The sequence below is a fragment of the Medicago truncatula genome, chromosome 4 (genome assembly GCF_003473485.1).
Source record: "Medicago truncatula cultivar Jemalong A17 chromosome 4, MtrunA17r5.0-ANR, whole genome shotgun sequence".
NCBI classification, from domain to species: Eukaryota; Viridiplantae; Streptophyta; class Magnoliopsida; order Fabales; family Fabaceae; genus Medicago; species Medicago truncatula.
The window spans coordinates 23,576,989-23,598,293 of record NC_053045.1 but is presented as its reverse complement, the minus strand read 5'-3'; the positions used below and the strand labels follow the sequence as shown (position 1 = coordinate 23,598,293).

The 21,305-nt window shown below is 33.5% G+C and overlaps 2 protein-coding genes across 2 annotated transcripts; both read right to left on the bottom strand.

The window, feature by feature from the left end:
• Positions 1-8,875: 8,875 nt before the first annotated feature.
• LOC25480466 (uncharacterized) lies at positions 8,876-12,803 on the bottom strand. The gene is made up of 5 exons (XM_013587076.3): positions 12,641-12,803; positions 11,454-11,899; positions 10,143-11,358; positions 9,889-10,035; positions 8,876-9,715 (listed from the first exon to the last, which is right to left on the bottom strand). Exons 2-5 carry the CDS (start codon positions 11,502-11,504, stop codon positions 9,126-9,128), a joined length of 2,004 nt encoding a protein of 667 aa, XP_013442530.1. The 5' UTR covers positions 11,505-11,899; positions 12,641-12,803; the 3' UTR covers positions 8,876-9,125.
• Positions 12,804-17,060: 4,257 nt separating this feature from the next.
• On the bottom strand, positions 17,061-21,257 carry LOC25480468 (G-type lectin S-receptor-like serine/threonine-protein kinase At4g03230). The gene is made up of 8 exons (XM_013587079.3): positions 19,777-21,257; positions 19,203-19,667; positions 18,918-19,082; positions 18,606-18,814; positions 18,316-18,523; positions 17,957-18,194; positions 17,616-17,766; positions 17,061-17,536 (listed from the first exon to the last, which is right to left on the bottom strand). Exons 1-8 carry the CDS (start codon positions 21,131-21,133, stop codon positions 17,249-17,251), a joined length of 3,081 nt encoding a protein of 1,026 aa, XP_013442533.2. The 5' UTR covers positions 21,134-21,257; the 3' UTR covers positions 17,061-17,248.
• Positions 21,258-21,305: the final 48 nt, after the last annotated feature.

The window sequence follows — 21,305 nt, the reverse complement described above, 5'->3', positions numbered from 1 at the left end:
AGTATATAATTCGATAAAAGAATTTAACAACACATAACAACATCAATTTATCATCAACAATGCTTCACATAATTCTAACTATAAATCATCAGCTAACTTCGCTCAACAATGCGACAACAACGACTCAACAATGCAACAACAACGACTCTACAAACGCAATACGCATGTGGTACCATCAGAGCATAAAGCTCTCTTCTCTAACGTCGTAATTCGACCTGACAGGCTACAACCCCTTCGCTTAAAATTAACAGAGCATAAAGCTCCCTTCGCTAATGTCATAATTCAACATGTCAGAGTACAACCCCCTTCACTTAAAATGATCATGCATTGACACTACTAATGCAACATCAACAACAACAACTTCGCATTATGACTTCAAAGTCTCACAATTCATTAACAAGAATAGCATCATATTCATCAACATATACATTTATATAACAATTCATCAATCGTGAACAACATCGTATAACATCATATTAAACAACATATACATTCATATAACAATTCATCAATCATGAACAACATCGTATAACATCATTTTAAACAACAACAATTCATCATATATCTTTGTAAAAACATATTAAATTATCCACAAAAGATTTTCACGTCAAACCAAGGCTACTTGAAAGATAACACAATGATCAATAACTTACATGTTTACACTAAATGTCAACTCAAAACAAAAACGTGTGAAACAGACGCAAGAACGCAAAATCGGGCAGGCTGGCACTGAGTAACTCGCGAGGCGAGCCAATCTACTCGCTATGGCGAGCTAGAACAGCTCTCTGGAACTCAACAATTTGGTCTCTCGCGAGGCGAGCAAGGGTCACTCGTTGTGGCGAGCGATGACGAACAGCTCTACGGGAAGAAACTAGTTTTCAGCCAAAAACCCAATTTTTCAACCACCCAAATCCCAAATTTGATAGAAAACTCTACCTATGATTACTCTGCAACCTGAACACCAATTATTACCTTAATTCATCTGATTACCTACTCTTTCAACAATCAATTTTAATTTCAAAACCTAATTTCTCAAAAATCAAAATTAACAAAACAACAACATGTTAAACCCCCTTTTCAGAATCATACAATCCATTATTAGATAAAGCTAGTCCCACCCTTAACTTAGATTAGATGATTTCAGACTCTACAAGCTTGCTCCTTTCCTCTTTCTCTGACTTCTCACTTTCTCCCTTTTCTCCCAAAAAGCAGTTTTCACGTATTCTCTCTTTTCTAATTCTGACTTTAACCTTTTATATTTCCTTAACCTACATATTTTCCTTTATTTTCAATTTTGGCGCTCAAGCCTCATAATTCTATTTTTAATTATATTGCTCAACTAAATAATAAAATAGAGCTACTAATAAATATCATTACAAAACAAAAATATCACTCATCACAATAAATCGACTAAATTATAAAAACATATCTAAACTCAATAAAATAAATAATAAAATAGGGCGTTATACATGGACTGAGGTTTGAACCCCGAACACCCCACTTCTCCACATTTAAAATTTATGAATTAGCCAGTAGCTACTTGACCAAAAAACAATTAATGATAAAGATGGTGTTAATAAATCATATTATTTATATATCATTGATCAACATTTGTATATATTATATAAATAATAAATATGCATTTTTTTTATTTTATATATTTATATAAATGTATAAATAATAAGAGAAATGATATTTGTACAACCACTTTATGACAATTTGTTGACAACCCTCTCTCTCATACTCACGTTATGTTCTAATTCTCTCTCCTCCTTTTTCTCTCTATTGATTTTGACCAATAAAAAGAGAGAAAATGGAAGTTATCACCAAAGCTGTCTCATATAGTTGTTCAAATATCACTACTCAAATAATAAATATGTATAAATAATTGTATATATGTATCAATATGATGAAGGAAAGTTTGTTGATGCATAATGAGCATTCAGTTCTTACCCGTTAAAATAGATGTGTAGAAGACATTTATTAATGGAGTCGAGATCAGAGAAGATTACCACAAACAACTTTGTAATTCCTGCAGAGATAACACAAGCACATATCAAGCACAATCGATGTCCTTGCGCAAGCGAATGACTTAGTTACTTATGCAAAAATACGCGTTTTGGCGTCAAAGGGTAAAGACTCATTGGTACAAGAAACATAAAAAAAAAAATCACACTTCTGGTACTGCAAGGAAAAATGTAAATCATAAAATTACCAGGATCACAATTATAATACAATTCTATCCCTTTTCATTCCAACCATTGATCGTCTACGAAATCCCTTCCATGATGAATCAAGAGATGAAAACGTCCATTAATTGTAAACCCTACACATACCAAAGATTAAAACACTAGTCAAAATCCATAATATGAACAGGAATTATAACCGGAAAAATCCATAATATGTTAACACGATTTTCCAATAACACTGAATCAAGAAGCGAAAAGCTGAAAAACATTACTGCAACATCAAATAAAATCCATAGCAATGCCAACATGATCAAAACAATTTTTTAACCACAATATAGTCCTTTTACTAAAGCACATGACCACAATCATCTTATTTTGAATTCAATGTTGCACGTCGGGATTGAACTGTGATAAATCATGGCAGAAATTCAATAAATTTTGAAATAAATTCTGAAACAAATAAACTATGCACTCTTAAGACCACGAAGAGCAATTGTAAGGGTAAAATACACTATTAGCCATGAACTTCAAGGGCAACTTTGGACATACACAAATTCAAAACAAGATGAAACATCTATTGTGTTGTGTATTCGTACAAAATCACACCAATGAATAACAAAGATGTGTGGAGCAAAAAGAAGTGGTAATCGATAGATAAAGTTACTCCAAGCAACAACAACAAAAAACAGACCTAAATCTAAGTGTAGAGCAACACCACAAGCATAATCAAAGCAATAAAGATAAGCAATGAAAGAGAGGAACAAACACACCAAGATTATTGACCCAGTTCGGTCCAATATGACCTAATTTGGGGGAGAGAGCAGCTCTCCAATCCACTAAGATGAAAGTGTTACAAAAGAGTTACAAGAAATTAGTTTACAAGCTTACACAAGAACAAGACCTAATTTCTATCTATTTTGTGTCACCCACTCTCATGATATGAATCCTAAGAGAAAACAGAAAAAAGAAGCTTTTTGATCCTTCCAATGGTGAAATCTCACTACCCAAGGTGTTTACAATGTTTCCCAACCCTCAAGAGAACCTCACTACAAAGACACTCAACCATAAAGTTACCTCCTTTGTATTCCAAAGTTTCTCTCTCAAAGCGACACACAAAAGATGAAGAAAGAAGTCTTAAATAGTGTTCAGAAATACGCAGCATCGTGCCACGTTTCGACCCAATCGTGCCACGATGGAGTAGGTATAGTACAGTACTATACCTTATCCGCTACATCGTGCCACGTTTCTCTTGGATCGTGCCACGTTCATCTTCCATCGTGCCACGTTCCTTCTAAATCGTGCCACAAATTTTCGAGCAACAAACTCAATTCTGAACCATCTAATCGTGCCACGTTGCCCTGCAAACGTGCCACGATTTCTCAGTGCTTCAACATCCAATTCTTGAGTCAATTTTCAACACATTGTAAACCTTAAACCACCAAAAACTAATTAAGGGTGCGTTTGTTTCAACTTTTAAAAAAAAATAGATTTAGTGTTAAAAGAATCAAGAGATTTTTTAAAAAAAATCTAAAGTTATTTCTATTTGTTTACTAACATAAAAATCATTTTTTTAGGATTTAAAACTCTTACACTTGAACGCCTTGTATTTAGAAAATTAAATAGATTTTTGAAAAGTTACTTTGAATAGCTTTTTATTTTGAGGCTAAAAATGATTTTTTTTAACAAAATGGATTTTTTAAAAATCGAAAGAAAAAAACACTACAAAAATAAATAAAAAGATGTGATTTTTGAGTTAAAAATTAGATTTTTTTTCTCAAAAAAAGCCCAAACAAACGGGCCCAAATCACACTATAATCAAACAGTAGGAAACAGGAAATGAAATATACTATTTTTTCCATCAATACTCGTTTAAAAAACAAAATCTAGATCCCATTTTTAAAACCCTAAAAATGGAGAAGAATACTCTGAAAAGAAGCACACCACATAGAGACACATAGAACAATGATATCAACTTCAAGAACCTAGCAAATATTCTTCACCCACCATCTTCCTCAACCTTGCTTTTTTCAGAGTTACGATTGTTGATAAGCCATAATTTGGCATAGTTTGAGTGGTGTTTAGTTGATGATTTCTCTTAGAATTTGTGTGTTTTAGTTTATTTTTAGAGCTAGTTTACTTCAAATGTTTATGTTTTGATTTCAGGACAAAAATGATGTTGAACAAGTTAAGGAGCAAGAAGCTTGGATAAAAAGTCAAGAAAAAGATGAAAAAGCAAGCCTTGGAGGCAAAAACAACAGGCACGGTCGTGCCATGTTTTGAATTGGCCATGCCCAGCTGAAGCCTAGGTCGTGCCAGACCCACAGAGTGTCACGCACGGGTCGTGCACCCCTAGGAACGACCGTGCACCCCTCCAGATCCTCAAATGGGCCATTTTTTTGTAGGCACGGTCGTGCGCCCCTTAGGCACGACCGTGCACGTTATGCAATCACTTTTTATGATTGAAACTCTTGAAATTGTCCCATTAAAGCCTTGTAATTCGTGGTCAATGATTTGTCTGATGTTTTAGGCTATAAATAGGGCTTTAATGAGACTGAAAAAGTACCTTGGATCATTGTGAACTTGATATATTCTTGCAATCAAAGTTTTCATTTTGTTCTAAGCTCTGGTTTTATATTTTCTGCACTTTTACATTCTTGCTCTTTACTTTCTTGCAATTTATATTCAGCCATTTACTTTTATTTCTTTACATTTTATGTCTTTTATTTTATTTCTTTTGTTTACAATGAACATGAGTGAGTAGACTCTCTAGGCTTGGGATTGTTGGAAGGTCCACTGACTAAATCCTATTCAAACCAAGTCTAGAACCTTTTTCTATTTAAATTCTTTTCTATCTAATCTCATAATTTTTTTAAGTTATATTTCAAATAACAATCAAAGGATCGAAAGATGAAGATTGTTATTGGAACAAATGAGAATTAGACAAAGTAAGCAAAATATGAGAATAGTTTTGTGAACTTTGAGACATTAAAATTAAAACTTAAAGGATCTCAATAACAATCAACCATGATAATAGGTTTGATTGTTATAGAGATACATTCGTGGCTTCCGAAAGGAAACATGAATTACCAATGATAATCTTGTATTAAGAAAATAAATTTAACATAGAATATGGGAATAGATAAGGAATTTGTTTAGTTTGTCATTTAGATCGACCACAATCCTAAGGCTTTTTATTTTAATCAAATTTTAATCAAAGAAACTATTGAACTTCTGAACCTTAATCATTTCAACTAATCATAACTAAGAAAGAAATCGGTAATCAAAACAACTCTCTGAGGAACGATATTTTTACTACTCGATAAGAATGGTACACTTGCGGTCTCGTGTCAATTGTGTTTCTATCTTTGGGTTTTCCAATTTCTCCTTTTTCTATCTCAATAGACACATCAGTGACACGTGGTGCCGATTGTTCTTTTTCGTTGACTTTGACCAACAAATTGGATGTAAAGGACTAAGGGACCAAAAGGGTGTTTTAGTTACAAACTTATATATATGTTGGGAGGATGGATATATATATATATATATATATATATATATCAGATTATAGAATCCAAAAACTTTCTCGCCTTTAGGATATTTCAGATTATATAATATAAAATGCAAATTATCCAAAATCTGGGTTCTAAGTGATTCAAACATGCAAAAGGAATGAACATTCAGAATTGTATATTCCGAAATACCGTTCATATTATATAATCATAACAAAGGGTATTTGGAGGGAAAAAATAGGACGCATGAAAAATTCATAGGGTGTAAAAAGTAATAGCTATGTAATTTTGCCTAGAATTAATCACTTCCTTTCTTGTTCCTTTATTCTCAAAAAATCAAAGGAGGGACATATAAAATAGAGATAAATGTAGTATATATCTTTGTATATTGAATTGCGAATACACAGATAATAGAATCATTTTTTATTCGACTAACTATGGGTATCTGATATAGATAAAAGAAAATTTTTCAAAAATGAGAGTAGGTTTCTAATAAATTCAATAGTTCTATCATATAATTCTCATAATACAAATGAAGAAACATCCTAATGAGATATGATATCAAACTCAAAGAAAAAAAACGGGGGATATGGCGAAATTGGTAGACGCTACAGACTTAATTGGATTGAGCCTTGGTATGGAAACTTGCCAAATAAAAACTTTCAAATTCAGAGAAATCTTGAATTAAAATGGGCAATCCTAAGCTAGATCATTTTTTTCAAAAACAAATAAATAAAAGTTCAGAAAGTGAAAATAGAAAAAAGATAGGTGCAGAGACTCGATGGAAGCTTTTTCTTATTCTTTTCTATACAAGTGTCCAATACTATGTCATTTTAAGTTTATGTTGACAAAAGTAGAACATTGTTTTTTTTGGGTCAAGTTTCTAAGAACATGGTTAAAAAAAACTAACAAAAAAACAATATTAAAAATATAAATCAAATACTCCAAAAATATTAAATTCACAATTTTATATTCAAAAATTATTATTATTATTATTATTTTAAAAATGACTTAAGGTAGTTGTTAGCATTTTCTTTGTTTTTAAATTAAAAATTAAAATAAATGATAAATTATGATAAATCTTATGTAGAAAAAAAATCAAATTTTTTAATTTCAAAGTCTTGAATGTGTTATTTTTAAGATAAAACTTTTTTTTCTTCATCTTATCGAATAGTCTGGATTCCTTTTTTTTAGAGGAAGTACCATGGATACTTGTTACCGGTTTCATTTTAGGCTTAATTGATCTTTTGGTTCCCTGACTTATTTGTTATTTTTATTTTGGTCTCAAAACTCTAAAAATATTCTTTTCCGTCACTCAAATATACCTCTATTTGTCAAAAAATCCACGTCTATTAACTTTAACCTCTAATGTCTATGATGGACCAATATTATAGATGATCCACCATAGACATTATTAATTTTTTAATTTAAGCCATTTGATCTATTTTTCAAAAAAGCGACGGTTAGATTATACAAGAACATTGTATCTAACGGTCCACCACCAACATCTAATTTTATTAACATTTTTTCATCTTCTTCCCTCCTCATCTTCATCATCGTCTTCACCACAATCTCATCACTACACTTTCAATTCTTTAAATCATCATCATCAAAATCACCATCATCACCACAATCAACAACAATCCAGAAATTGGGAAATCATCAAGAACAATCTCATCACTAGAACAATTTTTGAGTCCAGAAATTCATCAACAACAACAATACTTCAATCCAAAAATTCATCAACAACAACAAATCCAAAAAATTAAAAACTCATTAATGTTTTTAAAAAATCAATCTTCATCTTTTTCCTCTCAAAAACACTTAAATTCAACCTAACCCGTAAACAACAACAACAACTTGAATTGCTCTTTTTCAAATTTGAGTCTCAAAAACTCAAACTTTTTTTTAAGATTCAAATTCGAATTTTTTTTTGTCCGATTTGAAACTCAATTCAAATTCAAATTTGTGCTGTTGTTGTTGCTGTTTTGATTCTCGAATGAGTAGGGAACAATGTGTTGTTGTTTCTGTTTTGATTTTCGAAGGAGGAGAGAACATTGTGTTGTTGTGTTGATTGTTGTTGATGAATTTCTGGATTTAAATAATTGAAAGTGTAGTGATGAGATTGTAGTGATGATGATTTTGTTGTTGATGAATTTTAGGATTGAAGAATTGTTGTTGTTGATGATTCTGAATTTATGGATTTGTTGATGAATTTATGGATTGAAGGATTGTTGTTGTTGTTGATGAAGAACATGAGGGAAGAAGATGAAGAAAAACAAAAATAAAATAAAAATAGTGTTGGTGGTTCACCGTTACATACTATCGTCCTAGAATCTAATGACTGAAATCATATCTGAAATATTAGGCATTAAAAAACTAACGGAAATGATCAATTTGACTGAAGAATCATAGATAAGGGATGGATAAGATTTTTTTTGAGTTATGGGACCAAAATGAAAACAACAAATAAGTTAGAGGACCAAATGGTCAATTAAACCTTATTTTACCTTAGACCACAAACTGCAAATTAGTCAATCAATCCATGGCAAATTGGGTAAACAGCTGCGTAAGATTTTAGCTTTGAGTAGATTAATCAAGCTGTTGCATTTGGCTAAAGGTTCAACTTCCCTCTCAAATAGGTTTTCACCAATGTATTTTAGCAACGAAAAGAACATTAAAACTCTAAAGGTTAACCTTCCTTCTCAAAAAGAACATTAAAACTCTAAAGAGGAACTTGTCCCACCCAACATGTGGTCAAACCGATGTATTAGTTTCCACGTTAGATTTATAGAACAACAACAAAAAAACCAGTTCAAAAAATTTGAAACAAAAAATCATAAATGCTAAAGGGAAAAAGAAAAGTAACCACAAACCAACTATCGCTAAGGTTCGAATCTAACCCTAGAAATACAATAGTGTTAATTATCATAATTCATAGTAGTCCTATCCAGCTTGAGAAATTAATCTCTACGATTACAAACACATAATAACATGTTCCTTAAAAAAAAACTACCACCATACCACTATATATAGAACATTATGGTGTACCTTCATCCATGTAGCCGACCTCAGACAAAACTTGGTTGTTATTGTAGGTAACCATAACATATGTAATTTTCATTTATGAGCATGCATGATAAAAATATGAACATGAAAGACCATCATTGAAATTAATTGCATTGAACAAAACTTTGTAAACAAATTGACAATGATGTTTAGAACAATTTGATTCACACAGACAATAATGAAATAGAAAATACAGAAGCATAAAGCCAACTTATTGGGCAACAAACTACAACTCAGAATCAAATGTTTTAAAGTTCCAGTGCAGTAAAATTAAGAACAAAACATGAGATGAATACGAATAACCAATGTAAATAGACGCATGGCCACCAAACGAATCAATTTGCAATGCAATAACCTCTTACAAAGCTCCAAGAAGAGTACTCTCGCTGCGACTCTTGCGCATGAAGTGTCCTGAATTCAAGTTCAATGGTTTGCTGGGAGAATCAAAATGATGGCGACTTTGGGTTGATGTTTTGGTTCTGATTGGTGGGAGCTGGGCTTGCTTTCCTTTGGACAGTTTTGGTGAGGACACAGCAGATGACCTTCGAGTAGATGATGGCCCCTTCCTTGTAGACTTGCGATCGACTCTAAGATTGCGATCAAACTGTTGTGAATTCATTCCTAATCGAACTGCACGATCCCCACCGTCCTTCAAACCATTTGCTTTGAATGGCTGCCGATTGTAGTAGACAAGATGAGGAAGAAGGCTTTGCAGATATTTCTTAATTTGTTCATCACCAACATTTTTCTGGCAAGGGTTCCCTTCCAAGTTGATGGCTAGCAAAGAATTATAGTTGGCTGCAAGTTGTCCAAGACATTTTGCAGTTGAAATCTTGTTAAAACGGATATCCAGGATACTTAGTTTCAACAGGCGGTGCAGACCCTCGACTTCACCAATCTTGTTTCCAGCCAGGTACAGCTCCTTTAGAGAAGAACAGGACGCCAGACCTTTGCAAAGGAGGAAAGTATTAGCAAAAAGAAAGAAAGAAGACATGTTGAGGGAATATCACAAATCCACAATTCAATGTCGGCAATTAATGGCATATTGACAATAAAACTTTCATAAAAACAAAGATTATCTCAAGTATGGAACTTGAGATGTAATCCAGAAATTCTTTTACCGTGTCCAATTCTTAGTATACGGTTGTAGCTGAGGTCTAGGACACGAAGCCGAGTAAGTTCACGTAATCCCTCTATAGTGGAGATATTGTTTTTTGACAAATTTAATGTGTGAAGTCCTCGAGGAAGAGTGCCAGCAGTTATCCTTACTGAAAAAGAGAATTCAAAAGGAATAAGGTAAATGAACTATATTTCATGCCAAAGTTAAAGATTGTCACAGCTCAAAAGTAATGAACAGATAAAGTATGCAACTAACCGATTGCGTTTCCAGACAAATTGAGCACCTTCAAACTCACAAATGCACTCAAAAAGGGGATCACAGACAACCCATGATTTGCCAGCTGAGCTGCAGTGGCATTCGCAGTTAAAGAAGATATATATCTTTTAGCTGTTTCCATTCCTGGAGTGATCTTATGATCCACAACTGAGGCAGCCACGGCAGCATTTGCGGTGTTAATATCAACTTTAGGATCAACAGATTCAGGCAATTCAGTTATATCCTCGAGAGGAGGTCCACAATGCTGCAGACCGATCACCCAATCCTCAATCCGCTTAACATTAAAATCCTTGTTAGGAAATTCACTCGAGGAATCTCCTTGAAGGGGTTCGGCATCACTTATATCATCTGTAATTGGCATTGTCCAGTCCTTTTGTAAGCCGGAAAGTAGATGAGAATCAAAACCATCAAAGTATCTGTCCATATGATTATCTTCAGTTTTTTCCATGCCACTTTCTCTTTCTTGAGTTTCCCCTATTTGATCATAAGACACATTGATGAACACCTCTTTCTTCCTTAAGCCTAAAGCACAGAGATCATCAGAAGATCTTGAAATTGAAGATGCATGTTTAAAAGCATGGTTATTTGCGGAAGAAAGCGTAGAAGCTTTGATATTTGGCAAAGAACGTGACTTCCTTAAAGTTGGCGTACTGGGACCAGAAGTCTGGTAAGCAGAGCCACCGCCAAGATCGCCTGAAAGTGGAGTATCAGAATTTTCACGAGCATCTTTATCGGAAGGTGTCCGATCTCCTATTGAAAAAAGTGAGCCTTGATTGTCACAGCTAGGGATGACTTGAAACCCAAAGCTGGAAATCGTTTTGGATTGATCATTAGAGCTGCCATTTGAATTTGGTGAGTCGTAGCGGCTTTTGGAAAACCCCAGATCTTGATCACCCTCGGTTATGCCTTGAAAAAGCACACTTTCCGACTGACTTTTCCTCATACGCCCAGTTTGGCGAACTTTTTTGTCGAATTCAATGCAAAACTTACTATTGAAATCCTCTAATCTACCAATGTGCTCAACTGAAACCTGGTCGAGAATATCATTCTCAGAGACATTCATTAGTTTACGTGGTTGCTGTTTTGAAACTGATGAATTTAAGCCTGTAGGGATAGGCGAATCTTTACCGACTGGATTTTTGGAACTATCTCGCAAAGCTTTTGCCATTGCTTCAGTTGAAGGTTGAGCTAATTTCTGATTAAAAGAAGAAGCTTAAAGTCAAAATAATCCAGGTAATACCAACCAAGTTATACAAAGTCTATACTGCAATGTATTTCATTTCTTCTTACCTTTGTCTTGTTGCCTTGGGATTTAATATAGAAACAAGAAAATTTAAACATCGCTGCAACGATGTTGAGAGCTACATTTAAACATAAAACTTCCTTTGACGCAGAAAAACCACTACCAACAATAATCTATGCTGTTCATCAATTTTCCAGAAGCCGAACCAAATACCGTATATTTGCTACTATTGTTGCGAGAGTGCTTCTGGGGACAAATCAAAAGCCACTCTTAGCCATAATCAACGGACAATCCAACTGAAACACGGCACAATCTCCATATGTCTGATGCCTTTGTTCTACGTAAAACGAAGAGGGAAATCACTCCTCCTTCATCACCCCACACCTTTTTAGAGGTGCGAGAATAGTTTGATTGTGTTATAGCGGCCAGAGTGAAATAAATTCTTTTTCAACTAGGAGAATCCCGAGGCAAATCCGCATAAAAAGACACCAACCTATGAATAAAACAAAATCAAGTATCAAAATTGATCTGATATATAACATCCAGAATATAGTTAAAAGAAAAAAAACAGGAGGCATGTAAAAAACAATCAAGCGCACACACACGCACGCACACGCACACGGATAAATTGTGGTCTCAATAAACATATACAACCACATAATTTAAGGAAAATTAAACCCCCACAAAAACAAAAAAAAAAAAAAAAAAATTAAATCTCACAATTAAAACCAGCTTAAATTTTTAAGATTTCTTTAACTTTGATACCTCAAAATTGAACCTACACAATAACACATACAACCACAGAATTTAAGCAAAATTAACCCCCATAAAAATTAAAAAAAAAAAATTAAAAAAAAAAAAAACAAATCAATCTCAAAATTTAACTAACTTAAATATCTAAGATTTCTATAACTTTGATAATCTCAAAATTGTATCTAACAAATCAATTTCACAAAATTAAAATTTCTATAATTTCTCCAAACAATATCTTCCATCTTCCCTAAATTATAATTAGCTTAAATTTCTATGATTTCTCTAACTCCAATATTCTCAAAATTCAATCTCACAAATTTAAGAAAAATTCACAAAAAAACAAAAACAAAAAATAAAGGGAATTGAATTTGAATCAGACCTGAATTTTAAACAGAAAAATCAACAAACGAGGTGAAACAAAATTGCATCATTGAATCAAATCCATAAAAAAATTGCATACATAGATAATGAAAGAACTTACAGAAAGAAAAAGTAGAAGGGAAAAGATAAGAGATTTGATGATGGAATGAAAGAAAGAAAGAGAAAGTGTTGTATTATAGAGAAGCAGCTGCAGCCTCTAGTTTGATGCCTGTCTGTCTGCCCTGCAATGCTACGCAATCTCAACAACCACAACAGCGTACAACCTTTTATTCAACAATTTTCTATTTATACTAATAAATATTATTAATTAATTATTGTTTGATGTTGAATCAGTGCCACACATTGACTAACTCTAACCCTAATAATGTACGGTAATATTTTTATTAATTAATAATTATTGATCATAACTACATCCGCGGTAAAACAATATCTACCTAAAAACAAGTGTGCCTGTAACTAAACCCCCCAATTTTGAGAAAGAGTTGTGTTATTTGAACATCCATTTAAATGATAATTTTTGTGATAATCAAAATTTTGCAAGGAAAATTATGTATTGGTAGAAAAATCAAAGCAATAGAAAGAGAAAGTAAAAACATAATGTGAATGTGAGATAGAAATTTATCACAAAAATTGTTCAAATATCATTTCTCTTTGAGAAAACAGCTACTAGGATACCATGCGCACACAAGGGTGTCGCATTTTTTTAATTTTTTTAATTTTAAGGTTTACGATAAAAAAAAATCTTAAAAAAAAGTTATATAAAACAGATAAAAATACATGTGGTGGAAGTCATAATTACACAATTTTATACTCCCTTCAGTCATTATTATAAGTAAAAGTTGACTTTTTAAGTTCATTAAATAAACGATGTATATGGTCTAATATAGACCACATATATCATTTATTAAATGAATCTAAAAAGTGAACATTTGCTTATAATAGTATGTTAAAATTACTATTTTTGGTTGATTAAACAATATTCTAAAGAGGTTTGTTAACAAAAAATTTAAAATCAAAATGTGCAAAATTTAAAAAGGTATGCTATATGAACAACTATTTGTGGAACACAACTTACTTGACAACCAAAATATACAAAGAAAAGTAAATATTAACATAAATATCAAAACAAAAGAGAGATAAAGTAAAATCACAATATGTGTATGATAGTGAAACTTGTAATAAAATGGTTGTACAAATATCATTTCTCAAATTTAACTTTATCCAGCTCCTTCAAATCAGCAACTCACTTTCATATATGTTTTTATGAGCACTCTGATGGGTAAGATATGTTTAATTAGTGTTTCTTTTATGGTGCAGTTTGATTCGATTTGGTTCGGTTGATAAAATAAAGTAAAAACCTTACACCAAATTGCGTGATTGAATAAAAAAATGACCTGAATATATCTGAACCAAACATGATATTTTTTTTAGATTGGTTAGGTATGTGGTTTTCTATTGGTTTCGTTCGATTTTGAACACCATGATTATTGCATTTTAGAACCAAACATGCATTTTGACATTTTGAGAGCTTTTTATCCGTAATATAATATTTTTTAACAAGTTTCTATATCTTGGGTCTGATTGGAGCGTTAATGTAATTATTAGATTAATTTTTTCGTTTTTAATATGTTCAGACCACCGTTCACCGTGCAGGACATAACTTTGGCCGCGGTTATCCAAATGAGGCATGCAAATAGGCGTTAGAAAGTTAAGAAATAAGTCTACAAGTTTCATGTTGAACGAAAAATCCAGTTCGGATATCTTGTTGGTCAACATGCCATTTTGAAGCACTAAAGTCGAATATGTGATTTTGGGCCACTTAATTATTTGTTGTAATGGGCCGATTAGAATTTTTAACAAATGTAGATGCATTGTTATGCAAACTAGCCATCATAAATAATGGTGTACCATAAGGTTGTTCCCCCTGTAGTCATAGGCATAGTGAAGTTTTGCATAGCCAAAAACCTATAATCTAATCTAGCCCTAACAACTTGGGGATGAGAAGACACGAGGATACTAGGATACTAGTAAACACAAGAATTATGGTAGTAAATGGTGGCACAAAATCTCTCATGTCTGATTGTGTCATTGTAGCGGCAGTTGTCGAAACGGTTGCAGGAGCGGTGACTCCCATTTCTGTCGAAACTGGCGTAGCCATGGTTGTCCCCATGAAAGTTGACACATTAGCACCTATTGTTGGGGCAGATGCTTGTGAAGAAGACTGTGATGATTGTGATGATGCAGAAGTACCACTATTGGTGGGTCGAGCCATTTCTTTAAAGACTTTACAACTTCTTAAATGCATGCACAAAAAGTTTTCTCCATATTTTTTTCTTTGCAGGAGACAGTTAAATTTTTTTCAGAAACAGTTTTCCCAAGACTTTGAAAAATACTTTTAAAATTATGGAAGTTTTTTACCAAAAATTGCACAAACAGGGTCATACTGAACGTGCCAATTTGTTTATAGGTGTTTTTGGTAAACAATAGGGTTAGTTTTGGTTATTGCAAGAAGGATCAAACTAGAAATTCTAGGAGCATGTTGTGCAATGATTTTCCAGAAACTGATCGAATGTTCATCATATTCATAGTTTGTTTATGAACAAGATAAATAAAACTGCTTTGTTATGAAGATAATTGCCTTTCGACAGAAATAAGTAAAGAACATGCAAGTAAAAAAGACTTAAAAGTTTAAACACAAACTTAAAGAAAACGTAAATTGCATTGAATTAATTTAAATGTGGTACAACAAATCAGATTATATACATTTTGTGACTCTTTTCTCTAAACGCTGGTACTTTGAGTGCGAGAATTCTATAAATGATTTGTGACTTGTTTTTCATATGAAAAACTACTATATATACAAAGTGAAAATAATTGCAAAGACCTAAACTGCTAAAAACTGAAGGTCTTTGACGGAAACTGTCAGCTCCCCACGTCTCAATAAGAAACTGCTGCTTTTGAATTTGAATTCTTTTCCTTTTGACATCATCTGCTTGGCTTTGACCATTCTTCTCTATGAATTACCTCTTGTCGAACTTCAAAGCTCTTAAACTCATCAATATGCTAAGTCAGAGACTATATCGAAATCTTCATACTAAAGATAAGATGTTTAATTTTTGAAATAACAAAGGTCAACTCTCATTGACTGCATTAATTGAGCCTGTCGAAATTACAAGGTAAGAAATTGCCCCACAAAAATATAATTTTCGACTGAGAAAAATGAAGGAGAAAACTGCCATTTTTAAAAACTCTACGCATTCTCTGAAGAATGATGTCATTTCAATCATTACTTTAAAAAATGAACTTCTCAGTTTTCCACAACTTTAAGACTTAGTTGAGTGCTTTCGACCACGTGGAAGCAACTTAAAGGATTTCTTCTCACAATGTCACTGCATCCAACAACGTCGACATTTTGGAGATCTTATGGGCCTTACTTTCGAAAAAACTCCATAACTTCCCACTATCTCAAAAACTGTCATTTCCTTTAACAAATGTGGCAGTTACCGAAAAGGGAAAATGAAGAGTTTTGTCTTATCAATCACCTTCATTGCCTATAAAATCCCTATGTCCATTCTCTTCTTCAACCCATCTTCCATTTCTGGAAAACTTGCATACTTATCTTCCTTCGAAAGAAAGAAAAAAAGGTCGCAGTTTCTGGCACTGAAAACCTTTTCAGGATGAACGTAGAAGACAGATTCAATATAAGGTTATGTTTGGTGAGGCATGGTGAAACGCAAGAAAATTGCGAAGAATCAAGGAAGAAAATATGAAGAAGATGCAACAACTAAGCAAAGGCTCAATGATACCATATTATGGAAGAAGGAAATTAGTGCAAATGAACTCATTTCTCATACACAAAATCATGATACGACCAACATTTATTGTAGTTATAGGGTACACAATACCTAATCATACACACTAATGTATCAGATTAAGCTAACTAACTCTAGGAAACTTGTATTACAAGTAAACCTATGAACTACTATTATCTTTTTGTTTCTGAGACATAGTCTTCTCTTCATACTCTAATAAGAAATCTAGATGGTTTATAATAGTGTAGTCCTAGAGAGTCAAGGGTGTTGATAGAGGTAGAGCAAAGAATATGTCTCATTTAAACTAGGGTTTATAGTGTTTTTCACCCTGTAATATATGTCATTTCCGGTTTTCGTTCCTATAAAATTTTTGGTTTGATTTGCACCCTTGTAAATTTTTATTTTCCGGAAAACACCCCTAATATGCCATTTTTCAGATTTTTTTTTTCAAGAAATTTTGGTTTTTGAATGGCCTATTAAGGGTGTTTTCCGAAAAATAAAAATTTTACGAGGGTGAATATCAAACCGAAAATTTTATGGGGGCGAAAACCGGAAATGATATATATTACAGGGGTGAAAAGAACTATTAACCCTTTAAACTATATACTATTATGTCACTAAGGTAATATGTATAATTTCTAACTATTTTATAATATGCCTTGCCCAAGTAAAATATAAGATATTCCGTAAAAATACAAATCCTCAACATAACAAGAAATAAATTTATTTCCAGCAATTATTGTTATGTTTGCGACATTGCCAATATACAATTGTGCTCAAAGTTACATGAATTTGAACTACTAGTATAATTGAAAAGTAAGACAACAAAACAAACAAATGATTGCTTGAACAAATTTTTGTTCCAAAAGTGTCCAATTGGAGCAATGTTTTATCTCTCATCGTCCTTCTTCAATGATACTATCAAGCTGCAAACTTGAAGAAGCTGTGCTTGAGAGGTCTTTATTACGTGTAAAAAAGGTTGGTTGTTTAGGTGTTAAGAGGGTTGTAGTTTCATTGTCGAGCATGGTCACCACATTTGACATGTGTGGACGATCATCTGGTTCGTCTTGTACGCATAAGAGTCCAATTTGTGAACACCTAATAAATTGGTTAACGTTGTAAGTATCACTTAGAGTTGGGTCCATTAAATCTTGCAATTTATCTTCTCTCCATAGTCTCCAAGCCTGGTAACAAGTTGTAAATCTCTGAATAAAAAAACATTAATTGTAGAAAATAAAATTGAATGCAAAGGGTGGAACATACATAACCCAAAAGGCTTGAAATCTCTTTAGACCGATAGAATCCGGTGTTTTTTTTTCCGCTGATGATCTCAAGCAAGACAACGCCAAAACTGAAAACATCTGACTTTGTTGAGAAATATCCATCCAAGGCATACTCAGGAGACATGTACCCGCTGTCGACACAAGAAAACCACTCGTACAAATAACTAAATATCCCATTATACAAAAATTTACTAGATATCTTAATAAATAAGGTTGAGAAATTCATAAAAATAAGGTTATTGAAAACAATGTGAGAAGAATTTCAATTCGAATACTCAGAAAGCAAAAAGCAGGAGTAAAAGGCCTAAGAACTGAACTTACTATGTACCAACAACTCTCTCTGTGCTTGCCTCAGTTTCTTTCCCTCCAACTATTCTTGCTAGTCCAAAATCTGAGATTTTCGGTTGCATCTCCTCGTCTAGAAGAATGTTGCTAGTTTTCAAATCTCGGTGAATAACTCTAAGTCTTGAGTCTTGATGAAGATAGAGCAGTCCACGAGCAATTCCGAGAATTATTTCAAACCGCATTGGCCAATCCAAAATTACGCTTTTTGTCGAATCTGTGAATGTGTTTAGTTAACCATTTAAAGGCGAAAAAATGATAGATAAAATGTCGAGAATTAATCAATGTACTCGAAACTCATAAAACACCACAAATGATAGATAAAATTTGAGACCAACCGAATATCATTAAGTCCAGGCTCTTGTTAGGCATATACTCATAAAGCAGAATTTTTTCCTCTCCTTTTACGCAGTAGCCCCGTAATTTAACAAGGTTTCGATGTTGAAGTTTAGCAATCAAAACAACCTCATTCTTAAATTCCTGTAAGCCTTGTGATGAAACATTTGAAAGTCTCTTTACTGCAATTTCTTGACCACCAAGCTTACCCTAAAATATAATCTCAATAGGTCATTACTTAATTTAAAATCTAGTCTGACCAGGAAGATAGGTAGAAGGAAAAATCAATCACCTTGTAAACTGGCCCAAAACCACCTTTTCCAAGTTTATTTGCATCGGAAAAGTCATCTGTCGCCATTAGTATGCTCTCGAAATCGAAATACGGAACCTCTATTCCTTCATTGTCATTCTCTTCCAATCCCTCCATGTCTATCAAATCCTTCACATGTCTTTCACTGTCGTAAAATCGCCCTCTGATATTTCTTCGTACGCTATCCTTATCTAAACTCGTTAAATAATTGTATAAGCATAATCAAAGATTAAACTCAAATATTCCTAAATTTCACACAAAATAGTTAAGAAAGGAAAAATAAATAATTCCCACCTTGCTTAATCATATGCACTATTCTTCCTCTGCATGCATAAGCAAAAATAATGATGCCAACTAGAGCAACTACGCCGAAAAGAGATAAGCCCAGAATCAAATAGAATAAGCTTTTAGACTTCTCTCTGTTTGGCTCTTTTGTAGCAGTAGGAGAGGATCTAGGTGCTGAAAATTATGCAAAGAACTTAATAACACTCTTTTACCTTTTTAACTTCAGCTATAATCCAAATTCATCAAATTAAGTGAATTTGTAATATTCTTAGTTACATGAATATTAATACTTACTTTTGGTACAATTTAAAGATTCGCCATTCCAGTTATAGTTTGCATTGCAAAGACACCTCTTTCCTTTACTACAAGTAGAATGGTTCCAGCCATGGCAATCAACAGAGTTATTACAGATGGGTTCGGAAGGTGGTTCCCAACTAACTTCAAGTTGTTCAGAGCACGTATTGTCACTGGTCATGCGAAACGGTAAAGAAACGTTCAGACTTCCTGTCCGTTTAGATCCTTCATCACAACTAGTAAAGGAATAATCCTCATTATGAAGGGTAAGCTTTCTTCTACTTTGATCAACACGAATAACTCTGTAACTAACGTTGTTAGCGGCCGTGAAGCTAAGGTGACCTTGGCCTGTTGTGGTATTGCATCTAAAGTTGAAGTATGCGAGGTCTCCACAGTTGGGTCCGGTACTGAGAGGATAAGGGACTGTGTTTGTACCACAGGGCTCACAAGTTCTTGGAGTTGGTTCTACAAAAATGAATAAAAGGAATTTTCAGAATCATGAATTTGTTTCTAATTTTATATAAAAAAAGAAGAAGAGAGAAATATGTCTCTAATTTAATCATCATATGCATACCTATGTCTAATTTATCAACTAGGATAATGAGTCTACGATCATCATCCCAACTAGTATACTCTTCTTTAAGAGTAGTTAAACTGTGTGTCCAGATCCAACAGTTTGAAGGAATAAGACCACGCTGCTGCTTATCAGGGACTTGAGCATATGAGTAAGCCTGGCACTGTGACTGTGGACACATCCCATGGCACAAATCTGCGCATTTTTTTTGAGATTCCACGGTTACCTTTATATCTGGCCTTCCTGTTTTAATCATGGTCAAGTTCAAGAACTTCGTGTCATTTTCAGTACAGAATGTTGTTTTTCTCCTCGTACAATGTCGTGAAGAATCTTCCTCTCCCTGGTTATCATTGTAGAATCCTGGTAAACATTTGCAAACGCTATCATCGTCATTACAGCTAGCAAAGTTTCCACAAGCATTATATGTTAAACATTTGCTTCTTGGCTGCTTCCATATAACTAGCAAATCATCTTCCACCCACTGTATCACACCTGTGGAATTGAGGAACAATCTTTTATTGTTATACTGTTCGTTACGAATTACTGATCTGTTCCGTTTTTCAGGTGAACTGAATTTGTTTGACGAATTATAAACAAGAAAACTGAAGTTGGTCAACAAATTATAAACCTCAAAGCTGATGTCGTCCAATTGATCATGCTTTCCGTGCTCTTCGCTCTCCCAATGAATTTCACTTCGGTTTAAGATGATGAAACGGTTGTCCATTGTCTTAAAAGTGAAATCCCCACTGCTTGGGTCATCAGCACCTTTCCAACTAGTCAGACTCAAATTCTTATCCATATTCATTCCAAGTAGGAATGTGTCAGTTGGATTTTCAAAGCTCTCCCACAGTTTCACTTCCATGAGTTCATCGTCATATAAAACAAGGTTACCAGAATCCATGAGTTTCACTGTTCTGATTTTAGGTGAAAAACTAGAAGAGTCTTTGATTTTGGAACTGGAATTAGAAAACCAGTACCTTTTTTCATTACCGGATGTGTCTAAAACTACGAGATTCCCATCCTCTGCTATTTGGAAAACTCCAATGGAATCAACAGCTACAGGGTTGTCTCTGTTGGCAACCCACACCACTGTTTGTTTTTGAGGTTGTTGTGACTCCTCTTGAATGTGATACCATATACCTAAGTATCTTTGTGAGTTACCATTGTTGCTTGGAGTAAAGAAGCCAAGTTCAAACATTTTTCCAGCTGAAACAAGGTTGTTTAAGGTTTCATTGCTTAATATCTTCTGGCCAATGTTCAAAGTATCTCCTGCTAAACAAAGCTGAGAAGAGCATATTAGCAACCAAGAAGTATAAAGATTGAAAAAGAGAAAAAGAGTTCTCATGTTACTGGACATGAAACTCTATCAGATTAGAACACTTTGGTTTTAGACCTTGCACTCATGATTAGTATGTCATTTTTGGCCATGACCCTACATGCATCTTCTACCATAGAACAAACTAATTGGTCTTCATAAGGATAATATACATTTCAAACCAAAGAATAATACATTTCAAACCAAAGAGGTA

What these genes read in the sequence shown, in the direction of transcription:
- LOC25480468 (XM_013587079.3), bottom strand. Translation starts at nt 21,133, where the DNA reads ATGTCCAGTAACATGAGAACTCTTTTTCTCTTTTTCAATCTTTATACT. An exon ending in ATCTTTAAATTGTACCAAAA is followed by an intron (nt 19,083 to 19,202) that starts GTAAGTATTAAT and finishes CATAATTTTCAG; the next exon opens with CACCTAGATCCTCTCCTACT. An exon ending in GTTTTGGGCCAGTTTACAAG is followed by an intron (nt 18,524 to 18,605) that starts GTGATTGATTTT and finishes ATTATATTTTAG; the next exon opens with GGTAAGCTTGGTGGTCAAGA.
- LOC25480466 (XM_013587076.3), bottom strand. Translation starts at nt 11,504, where the DNA reads ATGTTTAAATTTTCTTGTTTCTATATTAAATCCCAAGGCAACAAGACA. An exon ending in CCCAAGGCAACAAGACAAAG is followed by an intron (nt 11,359 to 11,453) that starts GTAAGAAGAAAT and finishes TCTTTTAATCAG; the next exon opens with AAATTAGCTCAACCTTCAAC. An exon ending in TTTGTCTGGAAACGCAATCG is followed by an intron (nt 10,036 to 10,142) that starts GTTAGTTGCATA and finishes TCTCTTTTTCAG; the next exon opens with TAAGGATAACTGCTGGCACT.